This window comes from Tupaia chinensis, unplaced genomic scaffold, assembly GCF_000334495.1.
Source record: "Tupaia chinensis unplaced genomic scaffold, TupChi_1.0 Scaffold144702_1, whole genome shotgun sequence".
In the NCBI taxonomy this organism is placed as follows: Eukaryota; Metazoa; Chordata; class Mammalia; order Scandentia; family Tupaiidae; genus Tupaia; species Tupaia belangeri.
In genome coordinates this window covers 397420-424773 of record NW_006204563.1, presented here as the reverse complement: position 1 = coordinate 424773, position 27354 = coordinate 397420, and the positions used below count along the sequence as shown (strand labels likewise).

At 33.9% G+C, this 27354-nt stretch overlaps 1 protein-coding gene across 4 annotated transcripts in view; it reads left to right on the top strand.

The window, feature by feature from the left end:
- The window catches only part of PIK3C2G (phosphatidylinositol-4-phosphate 3-kinase catalytic subunit type 2 gamma), a 469433-nt gene that overhangs the window by 46986 nt on the left and 395093 nt on the right, over positions 1-27354 (top strand). For all 4 annotated transcript variants that reach the window (XM_027767815.1, XM_006167334.3, XM_027767814.1 and 1 more), the window contains 3 exons: positions 4072-4154; positions 9407-9564; positions 14879-14993. In XM_027767815.1, coding sequence (XP_027623616.1) covers positions 4072-4154; positions 9407-9564; positions 14879-14993 — 356 coding nt within the window. The remainder of the gene's footprint in view (positions 1-4071; positions 4155-9406; positions 9565-14878; positions 14994-27354) is intronic.

Genomic DNA, 27354 nt, shown 5'->3' with positions numbered 1-27354 from the left:
AACTACAAAGTTAGACAAAATATAGGAAACAGCTGATTTCACATGCTGAACAACAGGCAGTATAGGACATTGATCCTTGAGAAAAGTGAGCTCTGTGAGCATCCTGGTTTTTGCTTGAGGGCAGTTCCCGACTGTTCTGCAGATGGGTGGAGCCCTGTTTCAGCAGCAGTCATCACTGAGCTGACAGAGCCTGCAGAAGCAGCTGTGATTTACAGGGCAGAGCCCTGGAGAAGAGGGACTATGTGATGGGTGGGGGGTCAGAGGTGTACACAAGATTAACTGTGTATATTTGGCTAAATTTGGAAATGTTCTTGCAAGAATTAGTAGATATTCTCAGCTGCTGGCTGAGAATTGGATGTCCATTGTATTCAGCACACAAAGGATATAGAATAGCTAGTGGAAGTGTTTGGTCCAAGCTAGAGATTAGACTGAACCGAGGACTCAGGCATTTAAACAAGGTTCCACAGAGCCATTGATTAACAGTAAGAGTTAGCTCTAAAGTAAATGCTACATCAACCAAAACAGATGTGACTCTTAAAAACAGGACTAGTGGAACCAGCAGATGGCATAATGATTATGTCTCTAGACTCTGACATGGTTCAAGTCCCTGACCTGGTGGCTTAAAACTCATACCAGGCATGTGTGCATGTGTGCCCAAAACCCCAAGATAAAAATAGAAGAGATGAGAGTGTGGCCAACCCCCTGGGGGGTTATTTCTCACTCTCACCTCTCTCTGTCTCTCTCTGTTTCTCTAGCAAGCACAAGAGCCCTATAGCAAAAACCTCTCTAACAGTTCAATAAAAAAGGACTGACAATACCAAAAGCATCTTAATTTCCTGCCAGAGAAAAACTGTATACTTTATAAATAAATGAACAAAACATAATTTGCAATGTGTCATTTATAATATCCAATGTATAATAACAAATACATATCTGTGTCAAGAAGCAAGAATTTGGGGACCAGCAGGTAGTAGTGTTTGTAATATGTAGTTCAATGAGGAATCTCTAGTACTAAAAAATATTTAAAATTATTTATTTATTTTATTTTATTTTGTTTGTTATTATTGTTTTATTTTAATTTAACCAAAGATACAGAGAGAGTGAGAAGAGGGGAAAGTGAGAAAGCAAGCCACCAGGTTTGGGACTTGAACTATGGTTGGCCATGTAGGAGTCCAACACCTTAATCACCATGCAACTTGCTGGCCCCGTAAAATTATATTTTTAATGTAAATGTCACTGACTGTTAACAACAGATAGGAAATAACAGGGGGGAAATAGTGAACTTAAAACAAACCAATAAAAATTAACTACAGCAAAGATAAAGTTAGAGAGCATATGAAAATGATGAGGTTTCAAAGATTTGTGAGATAAGGAGCATCATTCTTGGAAACCAGGAATGTTAATAGGAGAGAAGAAAGATAAGGAGGAAAATTGATTTTTAAAAATAAGGGCCAGACAATTTCTCAAATACGGCAGAAAATATGTAATTAAAGATGTAAGAATCTGAACAAACCTCAAACATAATAAATACAAAGTCAATCACATGTGGTCAATCCTTTCTCCATAGATTCTACATCCCCAACTGTGGTTGGATTAAAAATATTTGAAAAAAATTGGTTGTATCTATATTGAATATATAAAGTTTTCTTTTCTTGTAATTCCCTAAACAATACATTATAATAACAATTTACATAGGATTTACACTGTATTAGGTATTATAAGTAACCTAGAGGTGATTTCTAGTATACAAGAGAATGTGCATAGGTTACATGCAAATGACCAACATCTTATATAAAGGAATTGAGCATCGGAAGGAAGTTTGGTAACTATAGGGATCCTAGAACAAATCCTCCTTGAATACCAAAGGATAACTATCCTAAAACATTTGAAAACCAAAGGTAAAGAGAATAATAAAAAGAGGGAGAGAAGGGAAAAAAACCTTTATGGAGAAGAACAACAATCTGAATAAAATCAGACTTATTAGAAGCAATGGAAACCAGAGACACTTGGTTTTTTAACTTATTTTTTAAGTTATTTAAATGAAAAAATTTTATGCCCATGTTTCTGTATCTATGAAAACATTTCAGTTTATGTCTCAAAATTGTAAACAAAATAAAGACATAACCATATAAACAACTCTTGAGAGAATTAATCAACTAACATGTGCATAAGAAATACCAAAGTAAATGCTTCAGGTACAAGGAAAATATCCAAAGATGGCATCTGGGATGGAGTGAACAGTAAGAGAAATGGTTAAGTATGCTGGTGATATACAAAAGAGTAATTTTAATGTTTTAGAAAACAACCAAGTCAAGCACAATAATATGTTTTTATGGGATTTATTGTGTATGTATGTGAGAATGTATGACAACATTAGCATAAAGAGTGGGAATGAGGTAAATCTTACTTTGCTATCGTAAATTTGTACATCATTAATGCAGTAGTACAATACTAATGCTAAGTAAACCGATATATTTATGATGGATATTGTATATCCTAGAGCTAGCATAATCACTAAAAAGCAATACAAAGAAGAAAACCAGAAATGAAACAGAAATTGCATTAAAGAGGAAAATAGGAGAAATAGAAACGCAAAATAAAATAGAAGACACAAATAGAGGCAAACAGAAATATGACAGTCTTAGTTCCAACACCATTCAGAAATGCATTAGGTGTAAATAAACATTTCAAATAAAGGCAAAAATTTACAAACTAAAAGAAAAATAAGGACTCAGTTACTATCTAGAGAACCAACTGAAGAAACAAGACACAAATATATTCAAAGTAAAAGGGAAAAAAAGATACAACACTAATCTGAGGGAAAGAAGCTGGTGTTGCCATTAATACCAAAAAAATGTACAGTTCAAGAAACAGTATTATTAGAGAAAGAAAGGGCCATTTTTTGTAGTGATTATAGAGAATCAGGGGTCAACTGGTGGTCAAGGCCACAGGATCACACATGGTCAACTGCACAGTTTGAGCTCCAGACCCGGCAGCTTGAAACATACACTGGATACATGTGCATGAATGCCAAAAATACCAAAAGGAGAAATGGAAGAGAGTGGATTGTTGTGTGACCATACCCTTTGACAAGTGCACACACTCTCTAACAAGTTAAAAATTTTAAAAAAGAATTAATCATAAAGAGATAATCAATTTAAATTTAAACGTGAATGTACCTGATAACAGAGCCTCAAAATACATAAGGCAAAAATAGTTTCTTTTAAAATTAATAATACATATGAACTCTCTAATTGAGTGACTTACCCATCTATTTCCAAGAAAGGAACCATATGTGCACCTAATTATTTGTTTAAAAAAAGAGTAGGGTTTGAGGAAAAACAATTAGAAGAAAAATGGGGAGGAAAAGCATTAATGGGCTAAAGAAACGTGCCAATTTCTGTTAAAGATATTTTATAGTTTAGTCAACCGGACTAGGGAGAACTGTTCACATGTTAAAATATTCACTTTATAAGCTAAATAATGTGATTGACAATTTAAAAGTAAATGAAATTTAAAAAAAGCTTAGTTTTCTTTGCAATACCCTAAAGCTAGAAACAATTCAAACATTCAATAGGAAGATAGCCAAACAAATTGTAGAATAGTCACACAGGTAATAGTTCTAATTAGTGGGAAAAATAAAAATAAAAGATAAGCTATCAGTATATGTAATAACATAGATAAATTTATTTCTCTAAAAAAAAAATCCATTTCAGTGAAAGAAGCCAGAAATATAGCACATATGCCTAATCTATTTTTTTGGAGATAGAAATTTGAATAACAGTAGTAATCAGATAGGCATGTAGATATACTGAAAGATGTTGGGGAAGGAAGCCTTTTTCTAAAGTAAGGAAAAGTTTTTGTTTTATATTTTCATTGGAGTATTGATATCACTGTCATATGTATTCTTCAAAACTCATATACTTAAGATATATTCATTTTTATTTATAAATATTACTTCAAGTAAAAATGTCTAAAAAATCTGAATAAGCCTTTAAAGCAGATAAATATTGTACAATTGTATTAATCTTTTGTCTACACCTTTATTGACTTAGCAATTTTTACTTTAAGCCAATAGGTTGTTCCATTCAGCTAGCTGAAGTACCTCAGGGAAGTAATATGAGTCTCGCCTCCTTTTGCAACAAGGTGAAAAAGTGAGTATTGTTATTAAGTCTTGAAGTTACTGAGCCTAAATAAATGTGTCTATTTTTATATCACTGAACTGATTAATTTTGCATATAAAATATCAAAAATCTTGTAATTTGTGAACACAGCAAAATATAGAAGTTTCTGACAAATTAGTTCATTAACCAACTTCTGTTGTTTTGTTATTTATTGTCAAATAGTTCTTTTGTCTCCTGAAAACCTGGCTAAAATTGAATGTTTCATAAATTTAAAACTGCTTTGTTGTTTGGTTTGCAGAGAATTAATTTCTCAGTGAATTAATTTTTTTTATTTAATGATAAAAGCAATGGATTCTTCAGGCTCAGGCCCAGATTAATACCAATTTACCTTTTCTACCTAGGATATTAATCTATTTTGAATTTAGAGTGCTTTTCTTATAATAGCTCAATTGTAACTTGAATGGGATGCCAAAATATTAAACAAATGTATGGATGTTCATCCATTGAAAACAAATTTTGTTTGTTTGTTTGATATTTTCCATTGAAAACAAACAAATGTTTGTCAAACAAATTTGATAACTAGGGGATATTTCAAAATAAATCACTAATTTTTGTGCTAATGTAAAAAATTAATTTATGATATAAAGGTAGGTGACTATTTTTGAAAGACCAATTTATTATTAGCCATTGAAATTTATAGAATTACATTTCTTCTATTGCTAAGGTTCTGAAATTTTAAAAAATAATTCATTTACACTTTAGTTCCCTTGGCTTTTATACAAGTGTGAATGCACATTTATTTATAAGCTTTAGTTTCCTACTGAATGATCATTTTGAGATTAAAACTTTGACTCATTTATGTAATCATTATTATAAGGCTATCTCAGTGCCTAATAACTCATTTGTACATAGGAAATATTCAAATTTAAAATAAGCAACTGAAAATCACAGTCCTTGCCTCAAAAAGCCAGAAACAATATTGGAAGGACTGAAAAAACATACAAACAAATACAAATCAGATCATCTTAAATCCATGAAAATATCCAATGTTTAATTAATTTTTGTTCAATTTTTACAGAAGAGTATTTTAAATGGAACTTTGTTTCCTAAATTAGATTTTCTAAAGTTATAAATACCGTTTCTTATAGGATAAGCTATTCACTATAACAACATGACAAACATTGCTAGAAATTTATCATTTCAAGTTTAAAATATGTTAATATCTGCCTTCTGAGCATGAGAATGCTCTCTCTTAATCCTATAAAGTCACTCCTGTGTATAACTCCACTGGGCAGAATGGTTATTATTATAGCTCCTCAGTGACTCTTTTTTTAAAATCTAATTTTATATTCTTAGGTGAAATCTTATTGTGGGTATAATAGTGACATGAAAGTATTTTCTGTGAAGGTTTGTCAGTAACTTATGGAACATTTTCTAAACCTTAAAATGTAATTTTTCTTAGTGGTTTCTCCTAACATAACCATGAGAATGAAAACAGACCAACAATAACTTTAGAGTAATAAAATACACCATAGGTTATATTCACATTCTTCTTGGTTTTCTATGATTTTTATTGACAAATACTCATCTATAAAATGATTCACTACATATATATACATATATATGTGTGTGTGTGTGTGTGTGTGTGTGTGTGTGTGTATATATATATATATGTAATTATTTTTCTCTCCAAACACATTATTTATTCAACAACAGATGCTTTTGAGAGCCTATGGGTGCTAAGTACAATTTTTAAAAAATTATTTATTTATTTATTTCTTCCATGCAAGAGGGAGAGATTGGGAGAAAGAGAGAGACTGTCACCCCCAACAGAGTCTCCACGCCTCAGTCTTAACCCCAGCTGCAGATAACCACGATCATGAGTGTGCATGTATTCCATTCCTAGGGAGACCTCAGGACAGGGACCCAAGACCTTCCCATATGGTCCCAGCATTCACAGAGCATTGCATACCACTGTGCCACCACAGCTGGCCATTGTACTAGGCACTCTTAACTCAAAAGAAGATCAACTTGAATTTCAAAGCCAAGATTCATAAAAGGCTCTCCAAAACTTCTGTAAAACCATAGTAGGATGGATTTGTTTATCTATTGGCATCTGCTTTTTCCTAATATTTAAATAAGAACATGTGAATATGTTATTTTTAAATTATTTATTTATTATTATTTTTACTGTTTTTAAGTTTGCTATATCATATATGCTTACCAGAGGTGGGGGGGAGAGGGGGAGAGAGAGAGAGAGAGAGAGAGAGAGAAAGCCACCAGGACTGGGACTCAAATCATGGTTAGCAATGTAGGAGTCTGAGGCCTTAACCACCATGCCCCCCACTGGTCTCATACTTGAATATGTTACTAATTTTCCTTTTATGACTCCTTTAATAGGTCTTCTAATTTGCTGAATTTTATTTCTCATTAAGACATATTTAAAATCACATCTTTTGGGACCAGAGTTGCCATAGCCGTTACATAGTTGGACTCCCACATGGCTGACCATGGTTCAAGTTCTGGACTCAGTGACTTAAAACTCACACTAGTGCATGTGAGTGTGTGCCCAAGATCCCAAGAGGAGAAGAGAGAAAAAGGGATAGTGGCATGGTCACCCTCTATGGGGGGTAATATCTTGCTTTCTGTCTCTCTAACTCTCTCTGTCTGGAAAACACACATATCCTATAGCAAAAATCTCTCTAAAAAAAAAAAAAAAGACCCATCTTCAAAGAACTATGGTACATTGTAGTTTAAAAATGTGATAAGATATCCTGACCCCTAAATAGATGTTCACCAAAGGTTGAGGAGAAAATGAATCATCAATTTGCACTTTAAATTTAATTTCTCAAGGGACCAGCAGTTGGCATAATGACTATGTTGCTGGACTCCCATGTAGCTGAACAAGGTTTGAGTCTCAGACCCGGTAGCTTAAACTCACTCTGGGCATGTGTGCGTCCATACCCAAGATCCTGAGAGGAGAATTGAGGAGAAGGGATTATGGCATGGCCATCCCCCCGGGGGGGTAATTTCTTGCTTTCTGTATCTCTGTCTCTCTCTGTCTTCCTGGTGAGGACACGTGCCCTACAGCAAAAACTTCTCAAAAGAAAAAAAAGTAATATCTCAAAATGATAGAACCTGAGGACCAGCAGATGGTGTAATGTATGTATACATACTTGCCTCAAATTCTGAAAGGAGAAGGGATTACAGTGTGGCCATCCCCCCTGGGGGGGGTACTTCTTGCTTTCTGTCTCCTTCTCTCTCTTTCTCCATCAAGCACACATGGCCTACAGCAAAAATCTCTCTCTCTTAAAAAAGAAAAAAAAAGAAAATTTAAAAAATGGTAGAAGCTGAAATCCTTTATGCATCAAAAAACATCTTAACATATAATGAATGCTAAATCACAAAGTTCCTTTATCCAGAACTGGAGTCTGGATCTTTTATCTCTAGAGAGAGTGGCCCATAATTTTGTCTTGAGCAAGGATTCTCAAAATGCAGTTCCACAATCAGCAATAGTAGCTTCCTTGAGTACATGTGAGTCGAACAAGTTTGAGGGACCTTCCATGTATCTACTGAATCAGAAATTATGAGGTGGGGTCATTGCATGAGATAATACTAACGCAGCTTGGGCGTTGGATAGCTGTGTACTTACCCACCTGTCAGCCACCTCATTGAAGGAAAATTTCCATGGACTCTATGAGTATAGAGACTAAGCTACTTCAGGGGTCTGGCACTATTTTAGCATTCGTGTTGATTAGTTGAAATACAATAATTACAAAGGATGCAACAAATCAATGTAGAGAGTATAATTTTCCATTTAGGAAGAGCACTTCAAAATTTAGATGTCAGCATAATTAACATAAAAAAAAACAAGATTTCATATTCAATATCCAAAGCATTTTAAATATCTTAATATTATATTCTACATATGGGCTTAAAGCATGGCTCTATGGAAATCAAACTATGATTAGTATAATTATGTGTATATTGCTTTACACTCTGAAAATTTTTACATTTCTTCTTTTTTAAATTTTCACAATATACCTTTAAAGTAAATATTAATACTCTCATTTTTTTATTTGCCCTTACCAGAGAGAGAGACAGAGAGACAAAGAAAGAATGCACTCCCCAGTGGACTATAGTCATCCTGCAATACTGTCATCTCCATTTTCCCATCCCTTTGGGATCTGGAGCACAAATGTACATGCACCTGGTGTGTTTTTCAAGTTGCCAGGGCCCAGATTCAAATCAACATTAGACTTAAATGAAAGACCTGGCTCTCTCAATCCCTCAACCACAAGGCTGACCCTATTCTCTCATTTTTTGTTTTTTTAAAGAGATTTTTTTGCTATAGGGCACGTGTGCTGGCCAGAAAGACAGAGAGACAAAAAGCAAGAAATCACCCCCTAGGGGAGATGGCCACAATGCAATCCCTTCAACTCCATTCTCCTCTCAGGATCTTGGGCACGCACGCACACGCACCCAGGGTGAGTTGAAGAGACCGGGTCCGGGACTTAAACCGCGGTTCACTACATGAGAGTCCAGCGACATAGCCATTATTCCAACTGCTGGTCCCAACCCTATTCTCTTTTATGCAAACAAAGATATTAGCCAAATAACTTGCTCTGGCCATAACATTAACGAGTGAAAGCACCTGGATTCAAACTGAAGGCTCCTTTCTCCAAGGCCCCAAGGATAAACTATTTTTCAAATTCTTGACTCATGTAATAAGTAATTGTTCAGTTTACAAAGGATGTCTACCTCAATTATTCGTGTAAAATTCAAAGATTTGTGTAAAATGTAAAGGAAATGGAGAGACAAGAATAGTGTTTGCAAATTTGACACAAAAAAAGAGAATTTATTCACCAAAATTTCTGAGTCAAAAGGAGTGACTTGCAGCTTGAAAAAGTTAAGGTATGAGAGAAATTCCAGAGAAGGAATTCAGGCATCAAAAGCAATGTAAGTGAAGCAAACAATAATGAGCAGAGTGAATTCTCATGTTTTATTTCATGACACTATATTCTTAGTTATTTCAAAAGAAATGCTCCTGGGAAAGCCTAAAGACCAGTCTCTTACACTTGTTTTTGATATAATTGTAATCGCTACCCATCTGAGCTAGCTTGAAGCGTTGTAGCACAAACCAGTGACTGATTGTTTCCATGTTTAATTCTTCTACAGCAAAATACAGCATGAAGTGTTTACAAGTATATTATCAGCAATATTTTAAAATCCTATATTGTAGCTCTTCTTCTAAGTATTTTATTTTCATATGTGTTTTCCAGAATAAGAGAATCATATCATGCAACTGATGATAATTCCAATTCTGGGAAGATCTGGAGCGCTACCACAGCATTTCCATATCCGCTTTTTCCTAATACCAAGTTTAAGATAAATATTTTTACTGATAACTCAACACAGCTACTTCATTTTATGCCAGATGGTAAGCAACCTTGCAAATAAACATAAAAATTTACATAAAGCTAGCATTGGCTGCATAGCCTTGAATTTACAGACTGAAATCATTAAAAAAAAAAAAAAAAGCATTATTTACTGTTTTGCCCAGAGGTGAAATAAGAACAAAACAGCTGGGAATCTTTTGTTAATATTGGAGTAGGAGAGGAGAAAGCTACTGTCTTTAAGAACTCTCTTCACATAGCTCATCCCACAATATTTTCCTATTATGTAACTTAGTAGCAAGTATAGGAAGTTTTCAACATATTTTTAAACTGAATTTCAAAACATTTGTAGATAAAGGTGTTAAACAAGTGAAAATGTCTGTTCCTATCCATTGCAAACAACTATTTCATTCAAATATAAATAAATTGTGAGTCAGAATAGGCATTGATTCATAGAATCTCTATTCTTGCTGTGAGAAATGCACTAGCCCCATGGAGCTCACACCCATCAGAATTAGCAAATTTAGTGAGTTAGACTCTCTAGAGATGGATCCTAGAGATTATATTTTATCAAACTCACCTTATGATTCTTCTCTAAAGTTTTAGAATATCTCTAATGTTGCTTAATATCTTATTTTGTTGTTATAGTCTACTATTTTGCAAAACATTAGTTCTTTTTAAAAATTATTTATTTATTTTTAGGTTTTTGCCATGGAGTGTATGTGCTTGCTAGGGAGAGAGAGAGAGACAGTGAGAGGGAAAGTGAGAAATCACCCCCAAGGGGAGATAGCCATGCAAGGATCCCTTCTCCTCCATTCTCTTCCTAGGACTTCAGGCATGTACACATGCCCAGCATGATTTCCAAGCCACCAGATCCCAGACTTGAACTGCCATCAGCTGTGTGGGAGTCCAGTGCCTTAACCACTACACCACCAGCTGGCCCCAACAAAACATTAGTTCACTAAACATGTAGTTGCTGCTAAATGAGTTACTACCAAATCAATAGGAAACTGCTTCCTGACACATAATGATTCCAGAAATATTTTTATTCATGTTTTATTATTATTATGTTGTTGCTAGAAGCAAGAAATAATGACATCTAGATAAATAAAGAGTAGGAGAAAGTGAGGAGTATTCATCCAAAGAGAACTCTGTATTTCCAACAATGAGAAAATGAAGTGCTTTGAAAGGAACAGGTTTTTAAATGAAATTTTCCATTCTATTATCAGAATTACCCACCATGGAGACTTGGATTTATTTTAATGGTAGATAATTTCCTAGTTCTTGTTTCGAAATTCACACTGCTCCACTTCCAGTGTCTTTACTTTCGACTATCTTCTAGATGTAGATGGTCTGTGGATGGAGTTGTGTATTAAGAAGTTACTCAGAACCTGCAAAGAGTTGGAAGAAATCAGTTTGCAAGAATCAAAGAGTCACTGAATACTGTGTGCAGAAGTTAGCCACTCTTTAAAGAAGGTTGGCAGGAATACAGGGTAGGAAAGAAAGGGTAATATCTTGAATAAATGGAACAGATGAAGGGAGATTTTCTTGGAAAATAAATGGGAATCCAACATTTTTGGGAAAAGCAGAAAGGATCCTTAAAGTGAGGAGTATTAAATATAAAAAAAGAGAGTGTGTTTAATTAATGGAACTGGAATTCAGTAGAAAAATTATTCACAGTTGAATAAGTAAGATTTAATGAAAGATAAGACACTTGTATTTTAAAAGAGACATGAAGGAATCGGAAAGATGGGTGGAAAACCCAATTTGAGGAGTAGAGTGTTATAATTAAATCATTTCAAATGGAGCCTTTTCGATAAGAAGTTAGTCAATATGGTTGACAGAGTGAGAAAGGTTACATAGAGAGGGAAAATATAAGAAATTGGGAAAAGGTAGCCTACATGACAACAAAGCATAAAAGCTATTTAAGACGGGCCACAGTACTTGGCTTATAATATGGGCGAGAAGTTTGATTTACAGTCTCACAATGGTTGACTTCAACAGAAAAGAGTGATTTCTGGTTTAAGAACACTGAATTTGAAGTAATATCAAAACATCCAATGAATAACATGAAACAAGTAGTAGGAGATATAAAACCAAAGCACAGTAAAGGAGTAATAACTAGAATTTGGGTTATGGAGTCTTTCATGTAAAATGGAGAGGCTAATGTAATAGAATAATAATTTATATGTACTCCATATAGCATAGCAAAGCAGTTCTGGGAATGGAGAGTCAAATTAATGAGTCAACACTGGTGTCTTTGGAGAAAATTTCTTTTTATCAAATACTGGAAATTCTCTCTTGTCCTCATCAAGGCTCTTAGAGTTATGATTTGCCTATGGCCATATTTTTTCCTAGCTTCAATTCATATTGTTTCCATCAATACTCTCAAACTGCAGTGGATTTAAGAATCTCCGCCACATCAGAGCATTTCCACTGTACTTTATACTCTGATGATCTTTATCATTTGTTTCTCTGACCATTTCTTTCATGACACCTTAATCTACCATGAAACCTATAGTTTTAAATCCAGCAACTTACTCTTCCCTATTCCTTCATGGAAGCAGCGGCACACCCACTCCGTTTTGTTTACCAGTTTGGGTCAAAATCCTTTCCCTTGAACAGAAGAGACGGTGGTAAAAGAAGACACAGCCAAGTGAACACTCAACTTCAGATGTAATTCAAGCAAACACCATTTGCAGTATGCTGTTTAAACTCTTGCTAGCTGAGGGTCATCAGTATAGTCTGCTACATTTGCTTGACTAAGACTATAAGATCACATTCATCATTTTTAATTAGGAAAATATTTCATAGGCAAACATCATTGCAACAACTCAGCAGAGTTCTGGCCACTATTAAATGTCATGTGCATGTAACAGTTTAGAAGGTGAAATTATGGAATGTGAATATGAGAAGACTAATGACTTTATCCTATAGTATGTTTACATTTTGATTCTCACAGAAGAAGATGGATAAAGAAAGCACATGTTTATTAACTATTCTATAATATAGCTGTGCAAGACAGAACCTTAGGTGAGTCCTACACTGGAAAAGAAAACTACAGAGACTTAAGAGTTATTAAGGACATGACTCTAGAGTCTGAGAGATCTTGCTTAGACTCTTGGCTTAATATTTAACACTGTGTAGTCTTTATCAATTTTCACAGCTTCTCTGAAAAATCAGTCAATTCATCTTTACAACTTGTAATATAATACCTATATTGTAGATACTATAATCCAGATAATGCATATATAACACTTACTAGAGTAAGTTCTTAGTAAAATAGTAGTCATTTGTAACATCTCTCTGGATGGTAATCTGTAAGCGTTCACCCTATGGGCTTGGTGCTGTGAAGGAGAGAGAGAAAGGAGGAAGACAGAGCCGATGAGGTGAACATAGACAAGCTGTGCTGCTCAGTCAAGCTGAGCTTCTTTATTTACACATTTTACCAGGCACAGAGAACTGTTTGTAAGCTTTCAAGGATATGGTTGCAGTTCTATAGTTAAAGATAAGGACTTTAGACATTTTTTGACCTTGTTTCTATCATGTATCATCCTATTATGCATCATAGGTCAAGCCAGTTTACTTATGCTGCTCCTCTGCAACTCTGAAGAAAGCTGAGTATACATCAAAGAGGATAATGTGTAAGCCATAAACATTATATAGAACAGGCATTGTATGACCTAGCCAGGATCAGGATGTTTCCTATGTTCCATAGATGTTTCCACAGAACCCCTGGCATCTAAAGCATGTGTCAGCTGGCTTAAGTAATTAACAAGGCATATAGATACTGCTTCATACTGCATACACTCACAGTTATTGATATTAATACCAATATTAAATCTCATAGTGACTATCAACTGCATAGCATTTTTAAACTTATTAATAATGTTTGTATGTTTTCATTTTAGTCTCGCACTAGATTTCTGAAAGAAATAAACGTTGCTATTGAATAACCGTGGTAGGAACAAAAAGGTGTGATACTTTTTCTCATCCATTTTAAGGGATATGGTGGACATTCCTATTACATAGACAGGTTAACAAGAGAAAAGTATAACAAATTGATACAAAGTTTTATGTGGCATCAGAGCCTGCAGACATGAAGACGCGAGACCCAGGAAAAACTGTACATCTTATGCTTAGGTTTGATGAAGAATGGATAGCCATATAAAAATGTAATTGGATAAAAGGTTGTTATTTAATAGTAATAGAATGAGGGAGGGAGTGTATCAAGGTCTGTCTGTGCAGATTCTTTTTGATATTTCAATGTAGTATTCCTTCCTCACTGGCACAGAGCATAATCCCTCTGGAATGGGGGGTCTTATGACCTACTTTCAGAAAAGTTAGTCCATTGATGTTCTTTATTGTCAGGTACTACACAGCAAAGCAGGATAAGGCTAGAGTAATATTTCTAGATCTTATGGATGACTGAGTAGGAAAAATTTTAGTTTTTATGACACATCTTGGAGAATGACCAATTAGAGAAAGGAGAACAGGAGAGAGTCTGAGAAACTGTTTCCGAGTTCCTTCTGAGCCCTTACAATTTCCTATAGTTCAAAGTATGAGCATTCCAAGGCACCATACTTTGGGATATTATTTTCTGAATCCTAAAATATTTGAGGAAACTGGGTTAAGAGGTGAGATAATTTGTCTATGTAAATCAACTAAAGAATGGCAGTCTTAGTTGAAGAACACTGATAAGTATATGTCAACTGTCAAAACTATCTTGGGTTCTTTCAAAAAGTTTATGAAAAATGGAATTAAGGTACAAATTTATTTTGACTCATAAAAATTTTTAAAGTCCATTTGTAGTTTTTTTCTTCATAATACAATACATATTTTCCATAAACTCTTTGAAGATCCTCATGAATTTGATAATTAGCTAATATAAATGCTCTGAAAATACTTATTCCAGCTAATTCATAATTCTTTTATCATGATGGTAGTGTTGGAAGGGGAACCATGTCTCATTTATGTTGGAAATGGAAAGAAGAAAATACCACTGGAATCTTTGCCTAAATATGTTATTCTCAAGTCCAAAGTGTATTTCCTAAGTCCCGAAGGGTAACTGAAATAGAATAGGTCTTATGCAGAGCTACAATATACCAAGGATTGTAATGTCAGGAAAACAATAACTAGCTTTGTTGTGTATATGAAAACAATTGATCAAAGAAATTACAAACAACATTTTTCAAAAATATCTCTAAATATAACCAGTCTAATAAGCTGCCTGAAATCTTAATTCCTCTTGATGGAGCTAGGTAGTTATAAGACTATGTAATCTGTTCTTCATTTTTTTTTAATTCACACACCTTTTTTTCCTAACAATTGACTCTTATCATTCACCTTTGTTTTTAGCTAATTATCTTGTCAGAGACCTAATTGCAGATATTCTACATTTTTGTGCAAATAACCAACTATATCCCAAAGATCATCTTCTAGGCATATGTGGCTCTGAAGAATTTTTACAAAGGTAAGTATCTTATTAAGTTTTGGTCATTGTTATAACCTGTAAGTGTTAATTAACTCTGTTTTGCTTTCTGTTTAAGTAGACTGTATACAAATCTTATACTTTTATAACCAACACAAAACAATGTACCCCCTACATCGTGAATTTGAATTTTTATGAATCACACTGATTGTCTTAATTTGCCAGACTTAATCTGACAGGTTTATTTTGTATTACTTGTATTTATGGCAACAAGTATTTAAATGTCCTGTGACTAGGGTGACCAGCCATCTCAGTTTGCCCAGGAATGAGGTGGTTTCTAGGACACAGAAATTTCTATTTGAAACCAGTAAAGTCCTAGGCAAACAGAACAAGTAAGTCACTCTACTTATATTACAGCTTATTAGGACCAACCACAGAGAAAAAAACTAAATTATTTTATTAGCAATATCTTAGTTTAGAATTATATTAACATGTTCATTAAATGCTGATTTTTTTTTTTTAGGTTTTACAGGGTTTAAGTATGAGAATTATAATATTTTATAAGAGAATAAGTTTTAAAACATTTTAATTTCTTTATTCAGGAAGCCCATTAAAACAATTAGAAAGATCTGTTGTATAGCAGCTTCCAGCACTTATTTGATAGAAAATTCATCTTTTAGTTACCACAACAACCACTTGCCTGAAATTCCTTAGAGACCAGCCTTGAAAATATAATATGGCTATAATAAAAAGAAAGATTTGTCTGCTGTATCACAGTTATTCTAAACAGTAATGTGTTAAAACTAAAATGTCTGATAAAGTGGGTTGCCATTTACATTTCTCCTTAATATTTCTATTAAGTATTGAAAGACTGACAACAGTTGTTTAGAAGTAAAAGTATATTTCTTTTGAGAATCACATCCTCTCTGCATTATTATTCCTCCATGAATGGACTTGAAAATATCTTGTGAGCGATTTGATGGATTTATGATATTCTTAAGAAATTCAGTCTCTCATTGTGCAACTGTGAATTACTTTTAAGACAAATTACTTTCATTTTTGTGTTACCAGCTATAGCAAAATAATAATGAATATTTATTTCACATCACAGATGTTTTGTTGCTCTAAACTCAAAAATATCTTCCTTTTCCTTTGTCTATTTGAACTCATCAATACACTCAGTAACTAGGCTAGTAACTTCTGACAACATACAGTTTTGACAGTATAGCCAATGAGCACAGAAAAAATATTTTAATAAATTTAATTTTATATTGACCACATGTATATTTAATTTTATATTGATTCATCTTTGGGGTGTTCAAGATTCCAAATGTACATCTGGACTTGACAGATGCTAAAACATTGACACAAACAATAAGAAATATTGCCAGATATTTGCATTAAGTTTCAGCAATAGGAAATATTCAGAAAGCAATAGTGTTAAAGAGATAGAAAATTATAGTGTGGAGAAAACTTACAATGAGCCTCAATTTAATAATTGTTTCAAATAGGCAAATCATCCATAAATACACAGCTCAACTGTTGACCGATAAAAATGATAGTCTTACTCTTGTTCTTTAATAATATTTCTATTTAATACAATATAATGATTTTTTAAAGTTTTCAGTCATTTGTTTCTATTGAAAATGTTTTAATTGGGTTTTATTAAGATAAAAATAGTTTCCAAGAAATGGTGACCAGCAGTTAGTGTAATGGCTATGTCGCTGAACTCCCATGTAGTTGATCGTGGTTCGAGTCCTGGACCCGGTGGCTTAAACTCACACCAGGCGCTTGTGTGTGTGTGCCCAAGATCCTGAGAGAAGAATGGAGGAGAAGGGGTTGCGGCATGGCCATCCTCCCTGGGGGTGATTTCTTGCTTTCTATCTCTCTGTCTCTCTCTTTCTGGCAAGCGCATGTGCCCTATAGCAAAAATCTCTCCAAAAAAAAAAAAAAAAGTTTCCAAGAATTAATACAAGCTAAATATAGTAATTTATTCTGTAATAGAAATGGAAAGATTTTTATATAACAGGGATTTGTTGACTATTTAAGTATAGTGACCTACCTGGTTTGATATAATTTATTTTAATAAGCACAATATTCATTATTATTATTATTCTTTCTAATATCTATGGAAACATATTAGTCATTCAGAATATATTCTTCAATTGTTTCTATGTAATTTGCCTAAAATAGGTTCTAAAGACTTAAAAATCTGTTCATAAATTTTTTTCTAAAGACAGAACTTTAGGAATCAACAGTTAGCGTAATGACTATGTCGCTGGACACCCACGTAGTCGACTGTGGTTCGAGTCCCGGACCCAGTGGCTTAAACTGACGCCAGGCGCGTGTGCATGCTTGCCCAAGATCCCAAGAGGAGAATGGAGGAGAAGGGATTGTAATGTGGCCATCCCCCCGGGGGGTGATTTCTTGCTTTCTGTCTCTCTGTCTCTGTCTGTCTGGCGAGTGCACGCACCCTAAAGCAAAAACCCCCGGGGTGATTTCTCGCTTTCTATCTCTCTGTCTCTCTCTGTCTGTCTGGCGAGTGCACGCACCCTAAAGCAAAAACCCCCCAAAAAAAAAAAAAAGACAGAACTTTAGAAACATGTGACAAGCTAAAAATGCAAAGAGTGATACTTTAAATTATAAAATTTAAAATATTATGCTTCATCTGAAATATTCAACTAGTTAGTTTTAGCAATGGTAACTGCCATTTATTAAGTTCTAAGTGTTTGCTTACTTCATTTTTAGCAGACACCTAAGTCATAACACATCGACAAGGTAGATACTATAAACGACCTCTGATTCAGAGAGGAAATCTGAGGCTTTATTCAAAGTCACACAGTAGAAACAAACTGCAGTTTAACTGCTTTTATAAGCCTAGCTCTTAACTACAAACAATACTGCAAAAGCACTTGAGCAGGATACAGGAAATAGCAAATAGCTCTTCATGCTGAAGCACTGTGTGAAAACATGTACAGTTTTGCAGGTGTTTGCAAGGGTAAGAGAACAGAGATCATAATGTCCCAATTCTAAACCTACTGAGCACTATACACATGTAAAACATTTGCTCAATCGCTGAGAATACAGAGATAATATATATATAATAATAAAACCCTTGCCCTTTTCTTTGCCATGTGGTCAGTCACTAAAATGTCCTGTCATGCAGGTAGTAATAGTACTACATACTCATTGCCTTTGATCAGACAGGAGAGAAGGATTAAAGGCAAAAGTTAAAAAAAACAGTACCAACAAAACTCAATGATCAACTTGTATTTATAGGATAAAAAGTTTCCAAGAATTAATACAAGCTAAATATAGTAATTTATTCTGTAATAGAAATGGAAAGATTTTTATATAACAGGGATTTGTTGACTATTTAAGTATAGTGACCTACCTGGTTTGATATAATTTATTTTAATAAGCACAATATTCATTATTATTATTATTCTTTCTAATATCTATGGAAACATATTAGTCATTCAGAATATATTCTTCAATTGTTTCTATGTAATTTGCCTAAAATAGGTTCTAAAGACTTAAAAATCTGTTCATAAATTTTTTTCTAAAGACAGAACTTTAGGAATCAACAGTTAGCATAATGACTATGTCGCTGGACACCCACGTAGTCGACTGTGGTTCGAGTCCCGGACCCAGTGGCTTAAACTGACGCCAGGCGCGTGTGCATGCTTGCCCAAGATCCCAAGAGGAGAATGGAGGAGAAGGGATTGTAGTGTGGCCATCCCCCCGGGGGGTGATTTCTTGCTTTCTGTCTCTCTGTCTCTGTCTGTCTGGCGAGTGCACGCACCCTATAGCAAAAACCTCTCAAAAAAAAAAAAAAGACAGAACTTTAGAAACATGTGACAAGCTAAAAATGCAAAGAGTGATACTTTAAATTATAAAATTTAAAATATTATGCTTCATCTGAAATATTCAACTAGTTAGTTTTAGCAATGGTAACTGCCATTTATTAAGTTCTAAGTGTTTGCTTACTTCATTTTTAGCAGACACCTAAGTCATAACACATCGACAAGGTAGATACTATAAATGACCTCTGATTCAGAGAGGAAATCTGAGGCTTTATTCAAAGTCACACAGTAGAAACAAACTGCAGTTTAACTGCTTTTATAAGCCTAGCTCTTAACTACAAACAATACTGCAAAAGCACTTGAGCAGGATACAGGAAATAGCAAATAGCTCTTCATGCTGAAGCACTGTGTGAAAACATGTACAGTTTTGCAGGTGTTTGCAAGGGTAAGAGAACAGAGATCATAATGTCCCAATTCTAAACCTACTGAGCACTATACACATGTAAAACATTTGCTCAATCGCTGAGAATACAGAGATAATATATATATAATAATAAAACCCTTGCCCTTTTCTTTGCCATGTGGTCAGTCACTAAAATGTCCTGTCATGCAGGTAGTAATAGTACTACATACTCATTGCCTTTGATCAGACAGGAGAGAAGGATTAAAGGCAAAAGTTAAAAAAAACAGTACCAACAAAACTCAATGATCAACTTGTATTTATAGGATAAATAACAGAAAAGATTGGTAATATACAATAAATCATTTCAGCCTCAGAATATAAAATGCACTAATGATTTTTTTAATAATTATCAACAGAAAAAAAAGTCCAATAATGTGAATAGCAATAACAATGAACAAGAAATATTTAGACTTTAACCTAAGAGCAAACATGCAATTAAAACAGAGATGCCTTTTAAAATATCAAATTGTTTACTTATGATAAAATTTAGTTAAAAAAGTAAACATTTTCCAAACAGATGCTAGAAATATAAATTGCTATAGTACTTATTGAAGAGAATTTTGTCAGAAATATATCATAAATCTTAATAATGTCTATAATCTTTGTTTTAGCCATCCTATTTCTACAAATATTTCTAAGAAAACATTAAAAATTGCACAAAAAGATTTAAATGTAAAAGTATTTTCTATAACATGATAGCTTATGTTAAAAAGAAAAACTTTGTAAAAAGCTAAATCTCTAATATACAATAAAGTAAAAATAGATCATAAAATATAATGAAAATATGGCATAGGATTAGAAGATATTATTAAAGTTTGGCACCATATGTCTTGATATAAAAACATATATCCTGTTTAGTAATGGTTAAAAAGATATATTTTCAAATCACATCTTTAGCTATTAATTTTATTTTAAAAGTATACATTTAGAAAAAAATAAAATCACATGCATTAAAATGTTAGGGCTATTAGACCTTGAAAAAGAGCTACAGTGAAGATGATATTTATTTTTTATTTACAAAACTTGTACATTAAACATGACTTTTTGTTATCAGGAAAGTAGGAACATGTTATCTCTAATGAGAAAGAAGCATTTAAATGACAGTGTGAGTAATCATGTATGCTTATAGAGAGTTGGAAAGTATAGTTAGGAGATTATTACTGAACACATGAATGATCTTTCATTATTTCTAATAAAAATATGTCCAGAGGGTAAATTAAAGTGAAAGCAATGGGGCTAAACAGAAGGGATAAGTCAATGGGGCATGAACTGAGGGAATTAATAGAAGTTGGTGACTGAAAATGTGAGATTGTATGGGAAGAAGTAGATGACTAGATACAAACAATGGAATATTACTGAGCCATGAGAAAGAATGAAATCCTGTTATTTGCAGCAACACAGTTAAGGCTGCAGGACATTCTATTAAGTGAAAAGCCAGACACAGAAAGAGAATTATCACATACTCTCATTCACATGCAGAAGCTGAAAAATTTGATTTCATAGAAGTAGACTCCTGGTTACCAGAAACAGGAGGGGCAGGGTGATAGGTTGGGGATATAGTACTGGAAAGTGTACAAAATTACACTTAAATAGAAGTAGTCTATAGAACAGTAGAAAGATGAGAGTTAACAATAATTTACTGAATATTTCAAAATAACTAGGCTGAGAGAAATTTGAATGCTCCTAACACAAGGAAAGTTTTGAGGTGATGGGTATGCTAAGTACCTTAATTTGATCATTTTGTCATCTATACATGTCTTAGAACATCACACTACAACCCATATACAATTATCATATGTAAGACATGAAACAAAAATGAGCAAAGCTAACAAGGGAGTTCATACACTTTTATAAAAAAATTATTTAATTTTATTAACTATGATTATTCATTTTTTAAATTCACTAGAGAGAGAGGGGGGGTGGGGTGGGCAGTCAGAAAGTAAGCTGCCAGGGTCTGGGACTCAAACTATGGTTGGCTTAGTGAGAGTCCAGTTCCTTAACCACAATGTCACCTACAGGCCTCACGTTCATACAATTTTAAATTCAAAGCCAGTCTTGGACCAGCTCAATTGCACAGCAGTAGTAAGCTGATGAAGCTGTTTTGAATATGGTAGATTGCAAGTTCAGTTCTCTAGTTAACCTATATATGCTGGACATGTGCCCATGATACTGGCTGGTTGGAGACTCTAGGAACCCAGTGAATGGAGCTTGTTTTTCTTTCTCTCTCTCCCTCTGTCTCTTACTCTCATAAAAAAGTAAACTTAAAAAAATGTAGTCTTCATGGTAAATCCTCATTTCCATTAATAATTCCACTTCTTTTGGAGATAGATGGGTTTTTATAGAAGAAATAAAAAGACCCAAGAACCAATGACTATCTATTTTGACAATACTCTCAATTTTATCCAGCAGAATGATTAATTTTTTTTCCCTTCTTAAAACTTAATCACTTCGTGGGAACCAGCAGTTAGCGTAATGGCTATGTTGCTGGACTCCCACGTAGTCGACCGCAGTTCGTGTCCCGGACCCGGTGGCTTAAAACTCACATCGGGCGCGTATGCGTGTGTGCCCAAGATCCCGAGAGGAGAATGGAAGAGAAGGGATTGCGGTGTGACCATCCCCACTGGGGGGTGATTTCTCGTTTTCTGTCTCTATGTCTCTCTCTGTCTGTCTGGCGAGCGTATGCGCCCTATAGCGAAAACCTCTAAAAAAAAAGAAAGAAAGAAAGAAAGAAAGAAAGAAAGAAAGAAAGAAAGAAAGAAAGAAAGAAAGAAAGAAAGAAAGAAAGAGAAAGAAAAGAAAAACAAAACAAAAACTTAATTACTTACATCTTCACAGTGTACAAGCTTCCCTCCTCCCCTCCCCCATTGGCCATGAGGGAGTCCAGCATCTTAATCACCATGCCAACTTCCGGCCCTCATTTGTCCATTTTTCAACTGGATTGTTTATTTTTTTGTGGATAAGGGGCTTGAGTTCTCTGTATAGTCTAGTTATCAATCCATTATCTGAGACATAATTTGCCAGTATATTCTCCCATTCTGAGGGTGTCTCTTCACTAGAATTATTGTTTCTTTTGCTGTGCACAAGTTTTTTAGCCTGAAGGAGTTCCACTTGTCTATTTTGGGGTTATTGCCTGTGCTTTGAGGGGTCTTATTTAAGAAATCTTTGCCTGCTCTAATGTTTCCACATTTCCCCTGTATTTACCACCAGTAGTTTTATAATGTGAGGCTTTACATTTAAATCTTTAATCCATTTGAGTTCATTTTTGTTTACGGTTAGAGATAGAGATCCAGTTCTGTTTTCTGCAGATGGATATCCAGTTCTTCCTGCATCATTTGATGAAGAGACTTTTTTTCCTCCACTGGATTGTCCTGTGCCCTTTGTCAAAAATCAGTTGGCTCTATGCATTGGGAATTTATTTCTGGGTTTGCTATTCTGTTCACTTGGTCTACGTAAGTGATTTTGTGCCAGTACCATGGTTCGATTATCACATATTTGTAATATATTTTGAGGTAAGAAAGTGAGATGCCTCCTACTTTATCCTATATGCACAGTATGCTTTTGCAATATGGGGGCTTTTATGATTCCTGACAAATTATGTGATTTTTTTTTTTCTATTTTTGTGAAGACTAACTCTGGTACTTTAATTGGAATTGCATTGAATTTGTGAATTAATTTAGGTAAAATGAACATTTTTATTATATTAATTGTTTCAACATGAGATTTCTTTCCACTTTTGTGTATCATGCTCAATTTCTTATTTTAGTTTTTCATAGTTTTTCTTATAGAGGTCTTTCACTTCTTTGGTTTAATTTACTCCCACATATCTTTCCGTGTGTATGTATGGCCATTGTAAATGAGATTACTTTCTTCAATTCTACCTTGGTCTATTCACCATTGTTGTACCCTAATGCTATAGACATTTATTTTGTTTCCTGCCACTTTACTGGGTCATTTATCACTTCCAGGAGGTTTTCTGTTATTGTTGTTGCTGTTGTTGTTTCTTTGTGGCTTCTTTTGGATTGTCTATATAATCATGTCATCTGCAAATAGAAATTATTTCGCTTCTTCTTTTCCTTTTTGAATACCTTTTATTTTACTCTCTTATCTGATTGCATTAACTAGGACTTCCAGTTCTATGTTGAAAAGAAGTGGGGGAAAAATGCAGTCTTGTCTCTTTCCAGTTTTTAGATTTTTCCTATCCAGTATGATATTAGCTGAAGGCCTGTAATATTTGATTTTTATTGTGTTGAGTCATAATCATGAAGGATGTTGTATTTTATCAGATGCTTTTTCTAAATCAGTTGATGTGACCATGATTTTTATCTTTCTTTTGTTAACGTAATGTATGACATTTATTTTTTTAATATGGCGAACCACCCTTGCATCCCTAGAATAAAGCTTGTTTGGTCGCTTTATTCAGAAGTAAAGCCACTGGGCTCTGGGATTTTCGTGGTAGGGTGGCTATTTATTACTGATTTATTCTCATTGGTTGTTGTTTGTCCATTCAAGCTTTCTATTTCTTCCTGGCTCAGTTTTGGTAAACTATATGTGTCCAGAAAGTCATCTTTCTCATCTAGGCTTTCTTGTTTGTTGCATATAGTCATATGTTCACTTGTAGTAATCTCTCATGATCTTTTTGTATTTCTGATTTGTCTGTTGTAATATTGCCGTTTTGTTGCTGATTGGATATATTTAGTTCCTTGCTCTGTTCTTGGCTAGGCTAGCTAGTGTCAATTTTGTTTATCTTCTCAAAGAATCAGCATTTGGTTCCATTTATTTTCTATATAGCTCTTTTATTTTCTATTTCATTAACTTCTGCTTGAATCTATTATATCTTTTCTTCTAATTTGTGTGTGTGTGTGTGTACACGCGTGTGTGCATGCATGTGGTTTTTGTTGTTTTTCCAGTTCCCTGAGATGCATTGTTAGCTTATCTAATTTGCTACATTCTGTTTTTTCTTCTGAGCACTAATTGCTATAAACTTCTCTTTTTTGTCTGCTTTCACTGTGTCTCATAGGTTACGAAATTTATTGTTCGTTACCATTGGTTCCAACAAATCTTTTTATTTCAGTCTTAATTTATTCAGCAGTTGTGAAGTCATTTCAGAGTAGATTGTTTAGTTTCTATGTGTTTGTGTATTTCAAAAGTTCTTTCTGTAGGTGATTCCAAGTTTAATTTCATTGTAATTGGAGAAGGTGCTGGATATAGTTTCTATGCATTTAAATTTGTAAACACTACTTTATGCCTTATGGTATAGCCAGTCTTTGAAAATGTTCCATGTGGGGGTGAGAAAAATGTGTATTTTTTGGTTGTTGGGAGAAATTATCTGTAGATGTTTGTCGAGTCCATTTGATTTACAGTATTGTTTAGATCCTTTATCTCTTTATATTTTGTCTAAATGATTGGTCTGGAAAACTGTGGGATGATCAGTCTGGAAGAGACAGTGGGGTGTTGAGATCCCCAATGACTAGTGTGTTGCAGTCTATGTCTTTTTTTTTTTTTTTTTTTTTTTTTGGAGAGGATTTTGCTATAAGGCATGTGCGCTCGCCAGAAAGAGAGACAGAGAGACAGAAAGTGAGAAATTACTCCCTGGGGGGATAGCCACGCTGCAATCCCTTCTCCTCCATTCTCCTCTCGGGATCTTGGGCACACACACACACGCGCCCAGTGTGAGTTTAAGCCACCAGGTCCAGGACTCGAACCGCGGTTGACCACATGGGAGTCCAGTGACATAGTCATTACTCCAATTGCTGGCCCCACAGTCTATGTCTCTATTTAGAGCTAGCAGTCTTTCTTTCATGTACTTGGTGCTACTGTGTTGGGTGCATAGATATTTATAAGTGTTATACTTTCTTGAAGAATTAGTCCTTTTAGTACTATAATGTCCTTCATTGTCTCTTACAGCTTTTGTCCTGAAGTCTATTTTGTCTGATATCAGAATCCTGACTCCAGTTTTCATTTATTTATTTATTTTTTGGTTAAATTTGCATGGAATAATTTCTTCCAGCCCTTCATTTTCAATCTAAGTATGTCTTTATCAGTGAGGTGTGTTTCTTGTAAGTAGCTGATAGAGGACTCCTGTTTTTTTTTTTTAACCATTCAACAGTCTGAGTCTTTTAATTAGAGAACTCAATCTATAAATATTCAGTGTTATTATCAATATTTGTGGACTTATCTCTGTCATTTCGTTAACCATTTTCTTAGTTTTTATTGTGGTTGTTCTCTTATTTCTGCTTATCGCTCTTTAGTTTCCCTGATATAGTATTCACTTTGGAACTTCTTGAAGAGCTAGTCTAGTGTTGATTTTTTTTTCCAATTTTTGTTTATCTGAGAATGATTTTATTTGTTTTCCCATATGATGGATAATCTTGTTGGATATAGTATTCTTGGCTGAAATTGTTTTTTTTTTGAGCATTTTGAATGTGTCTTTCCATTCTATTCCTGCTTGCATTGTTTCAGTCAGGAGATCTGATGCTAGCCTAATAGGATAAACTTTGGAAGTAATTGATGTTTTTCTCTTGCTATTTTAAAAATCTTCTCTTTGTCTTTTTTTTTTTTTTTTTTTTTTACCAATCTGTGATGTGTCATGGTGAAGATCTTATGTTGATTCTGCTTAGCATTCTTTGTATGTCGTGTGTCTGAATATATAAAAGTTTTTTGAAAGTATTTCATGGAATAGATTTTTTATGTCTTTATCAGATTCTTCACCTTCTGGACTACCTGTCATTTGGATATTTTTGTATTTCATAGTGTCTAGTAATTCCATATGTTGTCCTTATTTTTCCTGGTTATTTTTTCATTCTTTGGTGGTTTTGTCCTAGTCAGAGCTTTGTCTTCTAGATCAGAAATTCTGTCCTCTTCATGGTTTAATCTGCTATTTATACTTTCAGGGGAGGTTTTAATTTACTGTATTTTTGTCTTCATCTCTAGAAGTTCTAATTAATTCTTTCTTAGAGTGCCTACCTTTTTATGGAGTTTATCCTTAAAGTCATGGAATAATTATTGTCTTGGAATTGTCTGTTTTCTTTCATCTCATTTAGTTCTGTCAATATAAACTGAATTATTTTTCTGACATTTCTAGGAATTCTTTGTGCTATCTATGGTAAATGAGGAGTTGTTATTTTCACTTGGAGGAGAGAGATTTTCTTATTTTCTTATATTTCTTGTGTCTCCTATAATTTTTGAATACTTATGAAAGTCATATAATCTTCTCACTTTGAGAAATAATAAAAGTGGCACATATATATGCTAACAAAATTTTCAATAAATATTTTGCATATTGTAAAAAGAGATTTAATGTTGAGTAGAATAACAACACAGATCTGCAAGAAGCAGAAATGTTTTGGGTGTGTTGTATTTAATCTGGTTTGAGACCTTTGATTATCAGTGTCATAGACAATTGATATTGAGAAATTAGATCAGAGTTTTTGAAAACTGGGATGAGTTAGGAAGTGATTGTGTGTTTTTAAAATTAATTTATATTTTTAATTGACAAATACAAATTTTACAGCATGATGTTCTAAAATATATGTAATTGTCGAAGGGTTAAATCAAGCTATTTAACAAATGCATTTTACATACTCATCATTTTCTTATTGTTAGAACACTTAAGGTGTACTCTCTTATGGGAATTATTGGCTTTAAGAGAAAATAAAAGCCTTCTTCAAAACAGGAGAGACCAGTCAGGGAAAGTACAAAAAATGGAGAGCTGAGACTATCAATAGCTAAAGGACAGAGGGAGGGAAAAGTAGAAATATGAAAAATGTAAAAGCATTATAAAATGTAGGACACTTTGAAAAATGTGTCTTTCACAACAAGAAAGAAGAAAGTTTCAATTACCAAGTAATATACCATCAAGTGTTAAAATAAATGATATTAGTTGAGCATTGAAAAATCGCTATAAAATTGGTAATTAGGATGTTATGTGGTAACACAAATAAGAGTAATTTCAGTAAAGTGACAGAGAAAAATAGGGTTACAATGAGCTAGGGAGAATGGGAGGTGATAAATAGAATGCTGGTACAGACCACTCTCAGAAATAATGTCCAAGGTTAGAAATATGAGCATTAGATGCCAAGAATTAGTGTGAAGATTTGTAGAGTGTGGATAAGAGAGATCTGGAAATGCTCTTACC